This window comes from Apis cerana, linkage group LG3 (assembly GCF_029169275.1).
Source record: "Apis cerana isolate GH-2021 linkage group LG3, AcerK_1.0, whole genome shotgun sequence".
Lineage (NCBI taxonomy): Eukaryota > Metazoa > Arthropoda > Insecta > Hymenoptera > Apidae > Apis > Apis cerana.
The window spans coordinates 6432427-6449556 of NC_083854.1; the positions used below are offsets into that span (position 1 = coordinate 6432427).

The window sequence follows — 17130 nt, forward strand, 5'->3', positions numbered from 1 at the left end:
TAAGGAATATTCACGATGAATTAATTTTTTTGTTGAATATTGGATTCTATCCTTGAATTGAAAATTTTATTTATTAGTTGAAACACCTCCTGAGCCTGTCAACCCTTGTCAACCATCTCCCTGTGGACCAAACGCTCAATGTCGTGTGGTGAACGACTCACCTTCTTGCACGTGTTTGCTAGAATTTATTGGATCACCACCGAATTGTAGGCCTGAATGTGTTAGTAACAGCGAGTGTGCTTCCCACCTTGCTTGCATGAAACAAAAATGTCGAGATCCATGTTCTGGTGCTTGTGGATCGAACACAGAGTGTCGTGTTGTTAGCCACACTCCTATGTGTGTCTGCTTGAATGGGTATACCGGAGATCCTTTCACTCAGTGTGTGATTCAAGAACGTAAGCATTTATTGTTATCCTATGCGATTAGAAATATTATTTAAATTATTAAAATCAATGTGAATACATATTATATCTTATCGTAGCCATTCTTATCGAAAACGAGTCACCTTGTACACCGTCACCCTGTGGAGCAAACGCGATATGCAAAGAGCAATCCGGAGCAGGTTCTTGCACGTGTTTATCAGACTATATTGGAAATCCTTACGAAGGATGTCGTCCAGAGTGTACCGTCAATTCTGATTGTATCTCTAATATGGGTTGCGTACGTTCTAAATGTCAAGATCCTTGTCCAGGAACTTGTGGTCAAAATGCAATTTGTCAAGTAATCAATCATTCACCAGCATGTACTTGTACATCTGGATTCACTGGTGATCCTTTCAGATATTGCAATCCCATTGTTCAAACGGGTAATTACAAATTTTCAAATCACAATTCAGATATAAACACTCAAATTTAAAAAAAAATTAAATCTTATCTTCGAATCTTTTGAAATTAGAATTAATCCTAAAAGAGCCCTGCAATCCATCTCCCTGTGGACCAAACAGTCAATGTCGCGCCGTGAACAATCAGCCTGTCTGTACTTGCCTACCAGAATATATTGGAAGTCCCCCAGGATGTCGGCCAGAATGTGTAACGAGTTCAGAATGTCCATTGAACAGAGCTTGCGTGAACAACAAGTGTGTAAATCCTTGCCCTCAGCCTTGCGGGTCGAATACTAATTGTATAGTGCTCAATCATAGTCCCATATGCAGTTGCAAGCAAGGATTTACTGGAGATCCTTTCAGTAGATGTTTTCCTGTGCCACGTAAGACGAATGAATAACTTTGTTTTTACTTTTTTATATGCGTGATAATTCGTGCTTTATCTTTTACTATGAAATTCTTTTAGCACTTGCATCTGGTCCGGTCATTCAGAATCCCTGCGTACCTTCACCCTGTGGACCATACGCAGAATGTCGCGATATTGGTGGTGTGCCATCTTGTTCTTGCCTTAAATCCTATATCGGTAGTCCACCAAATTGTAGACCTGAATGTACTATCAATTCCGATTGTGTTAGTAATCAGGCTTGCATAAACGAGAGATGTAGAGATCCTTGTCCAGGTTCCTGTGGATTAGCAGCTATCTGTAACGTAATTAATCATACACCAGCTTGCACATGTCCAGAAGGATTCACAGGAGATCCTTTCAATAATTGTTACCTCAAACGTAAGAAATTTTCTGAAAAATTTGATTGACTTTTTACTTTTCTTTTTTATATTTATAATCAAAATTATATAATTTCTTTTTTTTCTTTCCTTTTTTTGATATTATTAAATTTAGCAATGGAAGATCTATCAAGACCTGCAGATCCTTGTAACCCCTCCCCTTGCGGTCCAAACGCGTTATGCATAGATGGTAGCTGTTCTTGTCTCTCAGACTATCAAGGAGATCCTTATATAGGTTGCCGACCAGAATGTGTCCTCAACAACGATTGTTCTTTATCTCGAGCTTGCATTCGCAATAAATGCGTAGATCCATGTCCCGGAACTTGTGGTGAAAATGCACAGTGCAATGTATATAATCATATTCCTATGTGCAGCTGCTTGCCTGGAATGACAGGAAATGCTTTTCTTTCTTGTCGTCCAAGTAGAGGTATGTCGATTCGTTGATTGTATTATATATATGTAGAATTCAAGGATTTTTTTTCAATATCATCAATTTTAGGCCCCGAAGATCCATGTAATCCTTCACCCTGTGGATCCAATAGTATCTGTCGCGTAATAAACGAGCAAGCAGTATGTTCTTGCGTGCCCAGTTTCATAGGAACACCTCCTTCCTGTAGACCAGAGTGCACCGTAAGTTCAGACTGTCCAAAGAATCAGGCGTGCAGCAATCAAAGATGTATAAATCCTTGCGCTGGTTCATGCGGTGTCATGGCTAAGTGTCAAGTGATTAATCATAATCCAATTTGCAATTGTCCAGCCGGTTTCACAGGCGATCCTTTTGTGAGATGCGAGCCTAAAAGTGAGCATAATTTTGTTAATTTTAATCATATATAGGTTCTCGTAATGAAAAATTCGTCTTCGTTTCAGTTGAAAGGCCAGAATTACCTATTAATCCGTGTCAACCATCACCATGCGGACCCAATGCGATCTGTCAAACGATAAATGATTCACCTTCCTGCTCTTGCATGCCCGAATTTGTTGGATTACCACCTAATTGTAAACCTGAATGTATTAGTAACAGTGAATGCGCTAGCAACTTAGCGTGTATGAACAACAAATGTAAAGATCCTTGTTCTGGGTCCTGTGGATCTAATACAGAATGTCGCGTTGTGAGCCACACTGCCATGTGCGTGTGTTTGATTGGTTACGAGGGCGATCCATTCATTCAGTGTACTTTAAAACAGAGTAAGACATTCTATAGATATTTTGAAGACAAATTGATTTTAGTTTTGAATAGCGATATTTATTTCTTTCGAATTTTAGCTGACATACAACCGACTGTTTCTACTCCATGTACTCCATCACCCTGTGGTTCAAATGCTATTTGCAAGGAACAAGGTGGAGTTGGTTCATGTTCTTGTTTACCCGATTATATAGGCAATCCTTATGAAGGTTGTCGACCAGAGTGTATCATGAATTCTGATTGTGTATCTACTCGCGCTTGTATTCATTCTAAGTGTCAGGATCCTTGTCCTGGTGCCTGTGGTACGAATGCCGAGTGCCAGGTTGTCAATCATTTACCACAGTGCAATTGTTTTCCCGGTTACACTGGTCAGCCTTACCAATTCTGTCAATTGATTACAACACAACTTGGTAAACAGATTCTTCGTTTAATTTTCTTTTGATTTATTTTTTTAATTTAATTCAAAATATTCAAAAATTTCACAAGTCTTATTCTTTTGATAATAGAAGATAGGAAAGATCCATGTTCTCCATCACCCTGTGGACCAAATAGTAGATGCCAAGTAATTAATGATCAGGCAGTTTGTTCTTGTTTACCAGAATTTACTGGTTCACCTCCAGGATGTCGACCAGAATGTGTAGTCAGTGCAGAGTGCTCATCGAATTTAGCCTGTATTAATCAAAAATGCATAAATCCTTGTCCTGGACCATGCGGTATCAATGCAGAATGCAATGTTATTCATCACAGTCCTATCTGTGCCTGTAGACAAAGATATACTGGTGACCCATTTAGTCGTTGTTTCCCTATGCCAGGTGAGAGAAATTTCTTTGAATATCTTAACTTCTAATCTTATTATTCATTTAAACAAAAGATTCTAATTTCTTTGAGATATTTTGTCTATTATTTTTAGAATCTCCACCAGTTCCGGTACCATTTAATCCATGTATTCCATCACCTTGTGGTCCAAACGCAGAATGTCGCGATAGCAATGGCATATCTTCCTGTTCCTGTTTATCAAATTATATAGGAAGCCCTCCAAATTGTCGTCCAGAATGCACAGTAAACTCTGATTGTTCTCTTAATCAAGCCTGTATGAGAGAGAAATGCAAAGATCCTTGTCCTGGTTCTTGTGGTACTTTTGCTCAGTGTACCGTAATGAATCATGTACCAATTTGTAGTTGTATTGAAGGTTACACTGGAGATCCATTTACAAACTGTTATCCTAAACCATTACCACGTGAGATATAAATTTTTCATATCCAATTTTATAAAATATTTCATATCAATCATTTTGTATTTCTAACTTTTAGAACCAACAGTTTCTGAAGATTCTTGTAATCCATCACCCTGTGGATCAAATACAGAGTGTAACAATGGCATTTGTACTTGTTTAGCCGAATATAGAGGAGACCCTTATAGAGGATGTAGACCCGAGTGTGTTCTCAATACTGATTGTCCCACGAATCAAGCTTGTGTTCGTAATAAATGCATTAATCCTTGTGTCAACACTTGTGGACAGAGTGCCATATGCAATGTCTTCAACCATATTCCTATGTGCAGTTGTCCTTCAGGCATGAGTGGCAATGCTTTCATACTCTGTTCCCCGATTCAAGGTAGATAAAATCGAGTAAAGATCAAAGTTCTAAAGTCAAAACAATATTTATTACCAATATTCTTTAGATGTAGCTCCAGCAACGCCTTGTAATCCATCCCCATGTGGTCAGAATAGTCAATGTCGTTCAATAAATGGCCAAGCAGTCTGTTCCTGCGTATCTGGTTACATAGGAAGTCCTCCATCTTGTAGACCAGAGTGTGTAGTTAGCTCAGATTGCTCCAAAAATGAAGCATGTAGTAATTTAAAATGTGTAAATCCATGTGTGGGAACTTGTGGTATCCAGGCACAGTGTCAAGTCATTAATCATAATCCTATATGCAGTTGTCCTGCAGGATTTTCCGGAGATCCATTCCTTAGATGCAATCCTATCAGTAAGAATTTTTTTTTAATTATCAAACAGAATCATCTATATATATATATCAATCTAACCGAATTATAAAATTTTAGTGGAAACGAAACCAGAAATTATAAACGTATGCAAGCCATCACCCTGTGGTCCTAACGCTCTGTGTCAAGTAATAAATGATTCGCCATCTTGCACTTGTCTACCAGGATTTATTAACTCTCCACCAAATTGTCGTCCGGAATGTGTCAGTAATAGCGAATGTTTGACTCATCACGCTTGTATAAATCAAAAATGCAAAGATCCGTGTCCTGGTTCTTGTGGAGAGAACGCAGACTGTCGAGTAGTCAGTCATACACCTATGTGCGTTTGTTCCATTGGATATACGGGTGACCCATTTACGCAATGCGTTCCATTCCAAGAATGTAAGAGATCTAAATGTTTGTTTAATTTTAATTCGTAGATTGATTTGCTTTACATCTATTTTATTTTATCGTATAGCGATACCAACTTCTCCTTGCACGCCATCACCTTGCGGCTCGAATGCCATTTGCAAAGAACAAAATGGAGTGGGATCTTGCGCTTGTTTGCCTGAATACATTGGCAATCCATACGAAGGATGTCGACCAGAGTGCACTGTTAGTTCAGACTGTCTTTCGAATCTCGCTTGTATAAGAAACAAGTGTCAAAATCCTTGTCCTGGAACGTGTGGACAAGATGCCATTTGTCAAGTGATTAATCATTCGCCAACTTGCACTTGTGTACCCGGTTTCACGGGTGATCCATTTAGATATTGCCAACTTATGAGAGAACCTGGTAAAGTATATATAATATAAGTGAAGGAAATATTATATATTTTGATCCTTAGAAAGCAAGCAGGGTACTAAACCGCCATGAAATTTTCTCAAATTCTATACTAAGATTGGATACTATGGATTACCAATAATATTAAATACTTTCTTACGTTAGAATAATTCAATCTAAAAAAATGTTATCAAAATTATTAAATTTATAGAAGATCCAAGTTACCCAGCCTAAAACTAAGGGTTAAAATGAGATAAAATTATTATACAATCGCAATATTTCAATTTAAATCATTCACATTTCCCAGACAAATCCGAAGATGAGACAAACCCATGTATTCCATCTCCCTGTGGGCCGAATAGTCAATGCCGTGTGGTTTCCGGTAACGCAGTATGTTCTTGTCTACCAGAATACACCGGAAGTCCTCCCTCGTGCCGTCCAAAATGTGTCATAAGTTCAGACTGTCCCTCAAATAGAGCCTGCGTGAATCAGAAATGTGTAAATCCTTGTCCACGACCTTGTGGACAGAACACTAATTGTCTAGTCGTGAATCACAGTCCAATTTGTACCTGCAAAGAAGGAAACACTGGAAATCCGTTTACCAGATGTTTCTCTCTTCCAAGTGAGTCTCTCTTTCTCTTTTCTGATATTTCTTTTCCTCCAGAAAATAGTTATTCATTTAACAATTGTTAATTTCATCTATAGTTCAACCAACGTTACCAAATCTACCTCAGAATCCCTGTATACCATCCCCCTGCGGACCATATTCTGAATGTCGAGATATCGGTGGCGCCCCTTCTTGTTCCTGTTTAGCTAATTATTTCGGCAGTCCACCGAATTGTAGGCCAGAATGTACCGTAAACTCAGATTGTCCAAGTGATAGAGCGTGCATTAGACAAAAATGCACTGATCCTTGTCCTGGATCTTGCGGTTTATCCTCACAGTGCACGGTTTTCAATCATGTTCCGGTTTGTACATGTCTGGAGGGATTTACTGGTGATCCTTTCAGCAACTGTTCTCCTGCTCCACGTAAGAATTATTTTAATAAACGTCCAGATGAAAATATTCTTTTAATTAGATAATTAATTAAATTTTAATAATAATTGTTAGCCGTTGAAACGATTTCTGAAGATCCATGCAATCCATCACCTTGTGGTCCAAATGCACAATGCAATAATGGTGTCTGTACCTGTTTGGCAGAATATCAGGGCGATCCTTATTTAGGTTGTCGACCAGAATGTGTTCTTAATACAGATTGTCCTTTGACTCAAACTTGTCTACGTAACAAATGTGTTGATCCTTGTATCGGTACTTGTGGTCAAAATGCAGTTTGCAACGTGTACAATCATGTGCCAATGTGCAGCTGTCCTGCTGGAATGACGGGCAATGCATTTGTTTTCTGTAATCCATTCAGAGGTATAATAATCATAAGAAAGTTAAAATTAAAAAATTTACAAAGGGATTAATCGACTCTTCTTTTCTATAATCAGATCCTCTTGTGACCAATCCATGTAATCCATCACCTTGTGGACCGAATAGTCAGTGTAGAGAAGTGAATGAGCAAGCTGTGTGCACTTGTATCTTTGGTTTCGTTGGTATTCCACCGACTTGTAGACCAGAATGTGTAGTGAGCACAGATTGTGGACCTACAGAAGCTTGCATAAATCAGAAATGCAATAATCCATGTATTGGATCGTGTGGAATCAAGGCAATTTGTCAAGTAGTCAATCACAATCCGATTTGCAGTTGCCCTGTTACAATGACTGGTGATCCATTTGTCAAGTGTATTGAAAAACGTGAGAATATTTAAAAAAATTGATTACTTACAGTCAAATGTCAATCAATGTCTTGAAAAGCATTAGAATTGAATTTTATTTTAGCATTGGAAGTACCACCGCAACGGAACCCTTGTGAACCATCTCCTTGTGGTCCAAATGCGCAATGTCAAGTTATCAATAATTCCCCATCGTGTTCTTGTTTGCCAGAATTCACTGGTTCACCACCCAATTGTAGACCCGAATGTATAAGCAATAGCGAGTGTCCAAGTAACTTAGCATGCATCAATCAGAAATGTAGGGATCCTTGTCCAGGTTCTTGTGGTGAGAATGCTATATGCAACACAGTATCTCACACACCAATGTGCACATGTTCTTCAGGATACACCGGAGATCCATTCACTCAGTGTATCTTGCAACAACGTAAGAATTTCGTTCTCTTTTTCATAACTCTTTTTCAAAACGATATTTAAATTAATAAATTAATTATCAAACTTTTTAGTTATCCCAATGTACATTCCTCAACCCTGTGTACCATCTCCTTGTGGAGCAAACGCAATCTGTAAGGAACGAAACGGAGCAGGATCATGCTCTTGCTTGCCAAATTACATAGGTAATCCCTATGAAGGCTGTCGGCCGGAATGTGTGTTAAATTCAGACTGTGTACCAAGCAAAAGCTGTGTTCAATTTAAATGCAAGGATCCTTGTCCCGGCACATGTGGTCAGAATGCAGTTTGTCAAGTGATCAATCATGTGGCTACTTGTAATTGTTTGCCTAGATTTACCGGAGATCCTTTCAGATTCTGTAGAGAAGAAGAGATAGGTATGTGAAGGAAAAATATTTCTTACAGACAAAAATTTTATGAAAACTTTTTATCCAAAACAGTTACTTTACCGAGCGTGAAAAATCCTTGTCAACCATCACCTTGTGGAGCAAACAGCATCTGTAAAGAGAACAATGGACAGGCAGTGTGCTCGTGTTTGCCTGAATTCCGTGGTTCTCCACCAGGATGTAGACCAGAATGCGTGGCTAGCGCAGAATGTCCTTTTGATCGAGTTTGCATAAATCAGAAATGCATCGATCCTTGTCCTGATCCTTGTGGAAGAAACGCGGTTTGCAGAGTTATCAATCGTAATCCTATCTGTTCTTGCCAGCAAGGATTTACCGGAGATGCTTTCACTATCTGTTTCCCTGTTCCACGTTCGTATTATCGTTATGGATTTATTTTAAAAAAAGAAAATTTTATAACTTTATCTAATTATTTTTAAATTCTCTAGGTCCACCACCTGAATCTTTAACACCTGTGCAACAAGATCCTTGTCTTCCATCTCCTTGTGGTCCATATTCGCAGTGTCGAAATATCGGAGGAAATCCCTCTTGTTCTTGTTCGCCATCTTATATCGGTGTTCCACCAAATTGCAGACCAGAGTGCACGATAAACGCAGAATGTTTGAGTGCACTCGCTTGCATTCGCGAGAAATGCTCTGATCCTTGTCCAGGATCGTGTGGTGTTGGTGCGCAATGCACTGTTCTTAATCATGTTCCAATTTGTTCTTGTCTTGAAGGATATACTGGAGATCCATTTAGCAGCTGTATTCCGAAACCATTTATATGTAAGAATTTTTTTTTGAATTTGAAATTGGTCGTAGAATAGTTTTAGAATGAAATTTAGATTTGAATAATTTTACTTTACAATTTTTTAAAATAATCAAAAATTGTTATTACATTCTGATCATATTCTTTTCATTTTTTCTTATTCAAAAATTTAAAAATATCTAAAATCATCAAGAATATGCTTTTAAATTCTTATTAACTATTAACAACTTTAATTTATGCATAGCCGAAGAACCAGTGTTAGATCCCTGTAATCCCTCACCATGTGGAGCAAACGCGCTTTGTCGTGATAGCTCTTGCACGTGTCTTCCGGAATTCCAAGGTGATCCTTATAGTGGTTGTCGACCAGAATGTGTAATGAATACTGATTGTGCCCGTGACAGAGCATGTATAAAAAACAAATGCATAGATCCATGCATAGGAACTTGTGGACAGAACGCACAATGCCAGACGATTAATCACATTCCCATGTGTAGTTGTCCTATTGGCATGTCCGGAAACGCTTTTGTTTCCTGTTCTCCAGTCCAGGGTACAATATGTTAAATCTTCCTTCATTAATTTTTACAAATTTAAAATTTAAAATATTAAATTTAAACTCTTCTATTTTTTCATTAGAAGATACAATACAGAATCCTTGCTCTCCATCACCTTGTGGACCGAATAGTCATTGTCAAGAAGTAAATGGAATCGCAGTTTGCAAATGTATAGAAGGTTTTATGGGCAATCCACCCACTTGTCGGCCAGAATGTATTGTTAGTTCAGATTGTGAGCTTTCCAAAGCTTGTGTCAATCAGAAATGCAAAGATCCTTGTCCCGGAAGCTGTGGTGTGAGAGCAGAATGCTCCGTGGTTAATCACAATCCCATTTGCAGATGTCCTCAAGGTCTGAGCGGTGATCCTTTCGCTGCTTGTACCATTATAGGTGAGACATTAGTCATTAAAACTGAACAAAATATCGTTTTATCTTTTTTATTACTTTTATTGAATTCGTTTCACAGTTGAAACATCTCCAGAACCGATCAATCCGTGTTATCCATCACCTTGCGGTCCAAACGCTCAATGTCAAATCGTGAATCAAGCACCCTCATGCTCGTGTTTGCCAGAATTCACGGGATCCCCGCCGAATTGTAGACCAGAATGTGTTAGCAATAGCGAATGTTCAATTAGACAGGCTTGTATTAATCAGAAATGCAAAGATCCATGTCCTGGTTTATGCGGCGCTAACGCTGAATGCAGTGTTTTTAGTCATACTCCGATTTGCTCTTGTCGTACAGGATTCACTGGAGATCCTTTTGTTCAATGCAGTCTCCTTCAAAGTAAGTTTGTTCCTTTCGACTTTATTTTTAATACTGAAAGTTGAATTTTTTATGATTTTTAATTCACAAAATCTTTAAGTTTTTATAAACTTTTTTTCAATTTTATTTAATTTTCTACAATTATAGTTACTGAAGAAAGACCTTCACCTTGTACACCAACACCATGTGGTGCGAACGCGGTTTGCAAAGAATCAGGAAATGCAGGTGCTTGCTCCTGCTTGCCTGATTACATAGGAAACCCTTACGAGGGTTGCAGACCAGAATGCGTCGTAAATTCAGATTGTACAGCGAATCTCGCATGCGTAAGATCCAAGTGCCAGGATCCTTGTCCAGGTGCTTGTGGTCCGAATGCCATGTGCAATGCTGTGAATCACTTGCCAGTATGCATTTGTATACAGGGATATACGGGAGATCCATTTAGATATTGCAATTTGAATCCGATGAAACGTAAGAATTGATTATATTTATTTTTTGAAAAATTTAAATGATGTAGATATTAAAGAAAAATCGAAGAACGGGATATTTTTATTGATCTTTATCGAATATTATGTAGAATCTATTCTATGCCATCTGAAACTCTATTCTATATATTTTCAAATATTTTAACTTTCATATTCATTCAAAAATCTACATCACTTGATAATTTCATTTTCCAAATCTATCATTCTCCTATTATATTCTAGAAGAAGATGTGATAGTGAATCCTTGTAATCCTTCACCTTGTGGACCAAATAGCGAATGTCGCGTGAACAATAACCAAGCAGTCTGTTCTTGTAAATCATTTTATCTTGGCAGTCCACCTAATTGCAGACCAGAATGTGTAGTTAGCACTGACTGCTCTCTGACACGAGCATGCGTTAACCAGAAATGCATAGATCCATGTCCCAATTCATGTGGCATGAATGCTAATTGTAGGATTATTAATCATAGTCCTATTTGTTTCTGCAACAATGGATATACTGGAGATCCTTTCACTGCCTGCTTCCGTGCTCCTGGTACGGAATAAATATAACAATATATTTCTATAAAAACAATTAATATTTTCTATAATAAATATTTTTTAAATTCATTGGTCATGTTTTTAAAAGTTCCTCCAGAAACTGCACCAACAGTGCAAAGAGATCCGTGTTCGCCATCACCATGTGGACCTAATGCAATTTGCCAGAATGTAGGTCAAACTCCAGCTTGCACTTGTTTGTCAAATTATCGTGGCAGTCCACCAAACTGCAGACCAGAGTGTACGATCAATTCTGAGTGTCCTAGTAACCAAGCATGTATACAAGAAAGATGTAAAGATCCCTGTCCAGGTTCATGTGGTTTCAATGCTCTATGTAGTGTATTCAATCACGTTCCTATGTGTTCATGTATCGAAGGGTACACTGGTGATCCTTTTAGTCAATGTAGTCAACAAGTGAAACCTCGTAAGTATTCATTTTCTAAAAAACTTCTTCAATAGGTATCGATTAATTAGATTGAAATTAAATTTTTTACACCAGCTGAACCAATAGAGACAGATTTATGTAATCCATCTCCATGTGGACCTAATGCTCAATGCGATAATGGAATCTGTACTTGTCTGCCCGATTATTATGAAGATTCGACTATTGGTTGTCGACCAGAATGTGTACTTAACAATGATTGCCCTAGAAACAAAGCTTGCATGAGAAACAAATGCGAGGATCCTTGCATTGGAACATGTGCCAGTGATGCAATTTGTAATGTAGTTAATCATGTACCAATGTGCAGTTGTCCACCTGGTTTTGAAGGAAATGCATTTGCATTTTGTCGTCCTGCTATAGGTATTTTATTATCATAATTTTCCGTTAAATTTGATGAAAAAAATTAATTGATCAAACTTTTCAAAAATTATTATATTTCGACAGCCAATGTTCCGTCTAATCCGTGCAGTCCATCACCTTGCGGCCCTAATAGTCAATGTCGATCGAATAATGGCCAAGCAATTTGCAATTGCGTGTTAGGTTATTTAGGAAATCCACCGAATTGTCGTCCAGAGTGTATAATTAGCTCTGAGTGTCCACCGAATGAAATTTGCACGAATCAGAAGTGTAGAAATCCTTGTATCGGCTCGTGTGGTTTGGGAGCTCGTTGCACAGTTGCAAATCGTAATCCTATTTGCCATTGTCCTGAAGGATTCACGGGTGATCCATTCGTTAGATGTCTTCTACTTCGTAAGTTTGCATTTTTTAATTATCATACGAATATTCTAAAAAGATTCAGTTTCAATATTTTAATGAATTTTGTAGCACCAATTCCACCAAAACCGATAAATGTTTGCCAACCTTCACCTTGTGGACCCAATGCTCAGTGTCAAATATCAGAAAATTCACCTTCTTGTATATGTTTGCCCGATTTTATCGGTTCTCCACCGAATTGCAGACCTGAATGTATCAGCAATAGTGAGTGTCCGAGTTATCAGGCTTGTGTGAACCAAAAATGTAAAGATCCTTGTATTGGTTCATGTGGAGAGAACGCACAATGTCGTACTGTGAGCCACACACCTATGTGCTATTGTGAAACCGGTTACACTGGTGATCCATTCACACAATGCTTCATTAAGCCCAGTAAGCTTTCTAAATTTACTTGAAATTTTTATTAATATTATTATATTGTTGCAAAAAAATATAAAATATATTTAAAATAATCATCATCATTATCAATTAAATGTTATTCATTCAAAACATAATATATTTAGAAAATTTTTTTGCAGCCATTTAATAATTTATTATCTTCGTTTCTATCAAAAAGATTAATTAACAGCATTCATTACAATTTTAGTCGAGGATACATCGATAAAAGTAAATCCATGCTTACCTTCTCCTTGTGGGCCTAATGCAAGATGCACTGAAAGAAACGATGTAGGCTCTTGCGCGTGTCTCTCGGGTTACATAGGAAATCCGTATGAGGGCTGTAGACCAGAATGCATCCTAGACTCCGATTGTTCACCCACTCGTGCTTGCATCAATTCAAAATGTATCGATCCGTGTCCAGGAACGTGTGGAACCAATGCAGAATGTCGCGTAATCAATCATCGAGGTTCTTGCACTTGTTTCTCTGGTTATACCGGTGATCCTTATCAATATTGTTCTATCCAACCTATTGGTAAGTTCAGGTTGTTCTTAACTTTCCATCAATTATCGGAAAAAGAAATTATTCGATGCGAATACCTTCAGCTTCTGATGTCCCTGCAAGTGATCCGTGTGCAAATGGCCAATGCGGTCCTAATAGTCAATGTAGGGTGATTAATCAAGTGGCTGTTTGCTCATGCATGCCGAATTATATTGGTACTCCTCCAGCCTGTAGACCAGAATGTGTTACCAGTTCGGAATGTACTATTGACAAGGCGTGTATAAATCAGAAATGCGTAAATCCGTGTCCTACCTCTTGTGGAAAGAACTCTGATTGCAGAGTGATCAATCATGCACCTCTATGTAATTGCATGAGAGGATACACTGGTGATCCGTTCTCTGTTTGTTTTCCTGTTCCAAGTAAGTAGAGAGTACCGTGTTTGATTTTCTATATTTTTCTTAAATCAATTGATAGCAGACTATTAAACAGTCTGTCAAATATAATTATGATAGAATTAAATTTATTATATTTTCGTATTTCTAGTGACACCACCTGTTCAATTTGATCTTGTACCGAAAGATCCTTGCATTCCATCTCCTTGTGGTGCTTATTCAGAATGTCGAAACATTGGTAATATACCATCCTGTTCCTGCTTGGCCACATACATTGGAAATCCACCGAATTGTCGACCAGAATGTATTACAAATTCAGATTGTCCTCCAAGTCAGGCTTGCATGCAGCAAAAATGCAGGGATCCTTGTCTTGGATCTTGTGCTCCTTTAGCTCAATGTTCCGTTGTCAATCATATACCAATTTGTTCTTGTCTGTCTGGTTACACTGGAGATCCCTTTACCAATTGTTTTGTTCAACCAAGTAAGGAATGATGAAAATAGATAGATGAAAATTTTAATCATTTGAGATTTTTGTAAGATTTTTTATATCCATTACCATATTAAATTATTATAGCACTACCTATTGAAACTGATCCATGTGCATCTTCACCTTGTGGATCAAATGCACGCTGTGATAATGGTATTTGCACTTGTTTGCCCGAATATTCTGGTGATCCATATGCAGGTTGTAGACCTGAATGTGTTCTAAGCAACGAGTGTCCAATTAACAGAGCTTGCGTTAGAAATAAATGTATCGATCCCTGTGTTGGTGTTTGTGGACAGAATGCATTGTGCAATGTATTCAATCATGCCCCTATGTGCAGTTGTCCCCCAGGAATGTCAGGAAACGCTTTCGTGCTCTGTTCACCTCTTCAAGGTATGTCGGACACTTGAATAGAATTTTTTAACCTGTGTATTAGATAAATCGTTATAATATAATTTTTTAAATAATTTTAGCAATCGAAGTCAATGATCCTTGCAATCCGTCACCCTGTGGTCCTAACAGTCGATGCAGACAAAATAATATGCAAGCTACATGCTCTTGCATAAATGGGTACATAGGAGCACCTCCTACTTGTAGACCAGAGTGTGTGGTTAGTTCTGATTGCCCATTAAATGAAGCTTGCATTAATCAAAGATGTAGAAACCCTTGTGAAGGAGGCTGTGGATTAAATGCAATTTGTAATGTCGTAAATCACAATCCTATATGCTCATGTAGGGAAAGAATGACTGGTGATCCTTTCCTCAGATGTTATCCAATACGTAAGCATTACGAAAATCATAGTAAAATAGATCTGATTTTTTATTTTTTAATCAAGATTAATTAATTTTTTATAAATATTAAAGCTGAAAGACCTCCAATTCCGATCAATCCCTGTCAACCATCTCCTTGTGGACCAAACGCGGAGTGTCAAGTGCTCAATGATCAACCATCCTGCTCGTGTCTTCTAGAATTTATAGGATCACCACCTAACTGTCGTCCAGAGTGTGTCAGCAATAGTGAATGTCCTAATCGATTAGCATGTATCAAACAAAAATGTCAAGACCCTTGTATAAATTCTTGTGGAGTGAATGCAATTTGTAACGTGGTTAGTCACATTCCAATATGCGCTTGCATTGATGGTTACAGTGGGGATCCATTTACACAATGTGTTCCACAGCAATGTAAGAATTGATTCATTTTATTTAATGTCTTCTATATAGAGTTTCTCAGGACAGAATTGGTACAGTCAGGCAGAAAACTTTTCAAAAAGAATGTAAAATGATTGGATAAAAAAATTTTATCATTTTCTGCCTGATTATTCTTCTTTTGCATAGATATTTTAAAGCTAAATTATAATTATGAAATTTTTCCCGATCTTTTTAGTAGACGATGAAAATAACAGACCAGATCCTTGCACTCCATCTCCATGTGGATCAAATGCAATCTGTCGAGTCCAACAAAATACAGCTTTCTGTTCCTGTCAAGATGATTATATTGGAAATCCTTACGAGGGATGTAGACCCGAATGTACTCTGAGTTCAGACTGTCCATCCAATCAAGCTTGCTTTAGATCTAAATGTAGAGATCCTTGTCCTGGAACTTGTGGCCCAAATGCTCAATGTTATGTTATTAATCACGCAGCTGTTTGTACCTGTCTTGAACGATACACTGGTGATCCTTTCAATTATTGCAATCTCATCATAGAACGTAAGATGAATTTAAAAATTCAATTTAAGAAAAAAGTATCTTTAAGATAAGAAATGACATTGTATTCTCTTGCAGAACCTAAACCTAATCTCGCTAATCCTTGTGAGCCAACACCTTGTGGACCTTATAGTCAATGCAAAGAAACCAATGGTCAAGCCACGTGTTCTTGTCTTCTAACTTATATAGGTGTACCTCCTAATTGTAAACCAGAGTGTACAGTTAGTTCTGATTGCTCGTTGAATCTGGCTTGTAAGAATAATAAATGTATTGACCCTTGTCCTGATTCTTGTGGTCAACAAAGCACTTGTAGAGTCGTAAATCATAGTCCTATTTGTAGTTGCAAACCAGGCTTCACTGGTGATCCTTTCACATACTGTTTCTACAATCCACGTAAGCTTTGAATAATTTTTTTCAGAATATCGTTTCAATATTTATAATCAAAGAAATTTCATAATAATTATATGGAATTTTAGCTCCATCTGTTATCGAGACACCTATAGATCCATGTATTAATTCACCTTGCGGACCCAATTCTCTATGTCGCAATGTCAATGGGTCTCCTTCATGTACTTGCATGCTTAATTATATCGGTGCGCCACCGAATTGTCGTCCAGAATGTGTCATAAATACGGATTGTCCCAGAAATCAGGCTTGTATTCGCGAGAAATGCCAGGATCCTTGTCCAGGATCCTGTGGAATTAACAGTGTCTGTACTGTATACAATCATGTTCCTGTTTGTACATGTTTGGAAGGATACACGGGAGACCCTTTCAATAATTGTCAACTCAAACCAATAAGTAAGTTACACTAACCTAGTGTACTACTAAACACCTAGAATTGATAAAACTTGAACAATATGAGATAACATTTCATAAATATGTGATGTTAAAACAGAAGTAGAAGAACCTGTGATAGATCCATGCAGCAAATCTCCTTGTGGTCCCAATGCTCAGTGTGATAATGGCATTTGCACTTGCTTGCCAGAATACTTCGGCAATCCATACATCAGTTGTCGACCAGAATGTGTGTTAAGTACAGATTGTTCAAATGATAAAGCATGTATAAAAAACAAATGCGCGGATCCTTGTCCTGGAGCTTGCGGTCAAAATGCTCAATGCAATGTTATCAATCACATACCTATGTGTAGTTGTCCCTCTAATACTGGAGGAAATGCTTTAATAGTATGTTCACCTGTGCAAGGTATATA

General features: G+C 37.8%; 1 protein-coding gene across 12 annotated transcripts in view; it reads left to right on the plus strand.

Annotated features, from left to right (window-relative positions):
- Positions 1 to 17130, plus strand: part of LOC107996153 (uncharacterized) — a 106777-nt gene that overhangs the window by 65318 nt on the left and 24329 nt on the right. For 8 of the 12 annotated variants that reach the window (XM_062072550.1, XM_062072549.1, XM_062072546.1 and 5 more), the window contains 40 exons: positions 78 to 395; positions 482 to 805; positions 895 to 1203; positions 1287 to 1604; positions 1719 to 2030; positions 2103 to 2402; positions 2471 to 3196; positions 3293 to 3598; positions 3697 to 4023; positions 4097 to 4399; positions 4467 to 4772; positions 4849 to 5169; positions 5246 to 5560; positions 5856 to 6170; positions 6254 to 6577; positions 6659 to 6964; positions 7039 to 7344; positions 7429 to 7746; positions 7826 to 8146; positions 8210 to 8524; positions 8602 to 8937; positions 9165 to 9467; positions 9554 to 9859; positions 9936 to 10253; positions 10380 to 10700; positions 10937 to 11248; positions 11342 to 11674; positions 11750 to 12052; positions 12137 to 12442; positions 12518 to 12835; positions 13050 to 13373; positions 13445 to 13759; positions 13884 to 14213; positions 14307 to 14609; positions 14690 to 14995; positions 15080 to 15397; positions 15600 to 15923; positions 15999 to 16313; positions 16397 to 16720; positions 16818 to 17123. In XM_062072550.1, coding sequence (XP_061928534.1) covers positions 78 to 395; positions 482 to 805; positions 895 to 1203; positions 1287 to 1604; positions 1719 to 2030; positions 2103 to 2402; positions 2471 to 3196; positions 3293 to 3598; positions 3697 to 4023; positions 4097 to 4399; positions 4467 to 4772; positions 4849 to 5169; positions 5246 to 5560; positions 5856 to 6170; positions 6254 to 6577; positions 6659 to 6964; positions 7039 to 7344; positions 7429 to 7746; positions 7826 to 8146; positions 8210 to 8524; positions 8602 to 8937; positions 9165 to 9467; positions 9554 to 9859; positions 9936 to 10253; positions 10380 to 10700; positions 10937 to 11248; positions 11342 to 11674; positions 11750 to 12052; positions 12137 to 12442; positions 12518 to 12835; positions 13050 to 13373; positions 13445 to 13759; positions 13884 to 14213; positions 14307 to 14609; positions 14690 to 14995; positions 15080 to 15397; positions 15600 to 15923; positions 15999 to 16313; positions 16397 to 16720; positions 16818 to 17123 — 13011 coding nt within the window. The remainder of the gene's footprint in view (positions 1 to 77; positions 396 to 481; positions 806 to 894; positions 1204 to 1286; positions 1605 to 1718; positions 2031 to 2102; positions 2403 to 2470; positions 3197 to 3292; positions 3599 to 3696; positions 4024 to 4096; positions 4400 to 4466; positions 4773 to 4848; positions 5170 to 5245; positions 5561 to 5855; positions 6171 to 6253; positions 6578 to 6658; positions 6965 to 7038; positions 7345 to 7428; positions 7747 to 7825; positions 8147 to 8209; positions 8525 to 8601; positions 8938 to 9164; positions 9468 to 9553; positions 9860 to 9935; positions 10254 to 10379; positions 10701 to 10936; positions 11249 to 11341; positions 11675 to 11749; positions 12053 to 12136; positions 12443 to 12517; positions 12836 to 13049; positions 13374 to 13444; positions 13760 to 13883; positions 14214 to 14306; positions 14610 to 14689; positions 14996 to 15079; positions 15398 to 15599; positions 15924 to 15998; positions 16314 to 16396; positions 16721 to 16817; positions 17124 to 17130) is intronic. The other 4 variants (XM_062072547.1, XM_062072555.1, XM_062072544.1 and 1 more) reach the window with 3 other exon arrangements.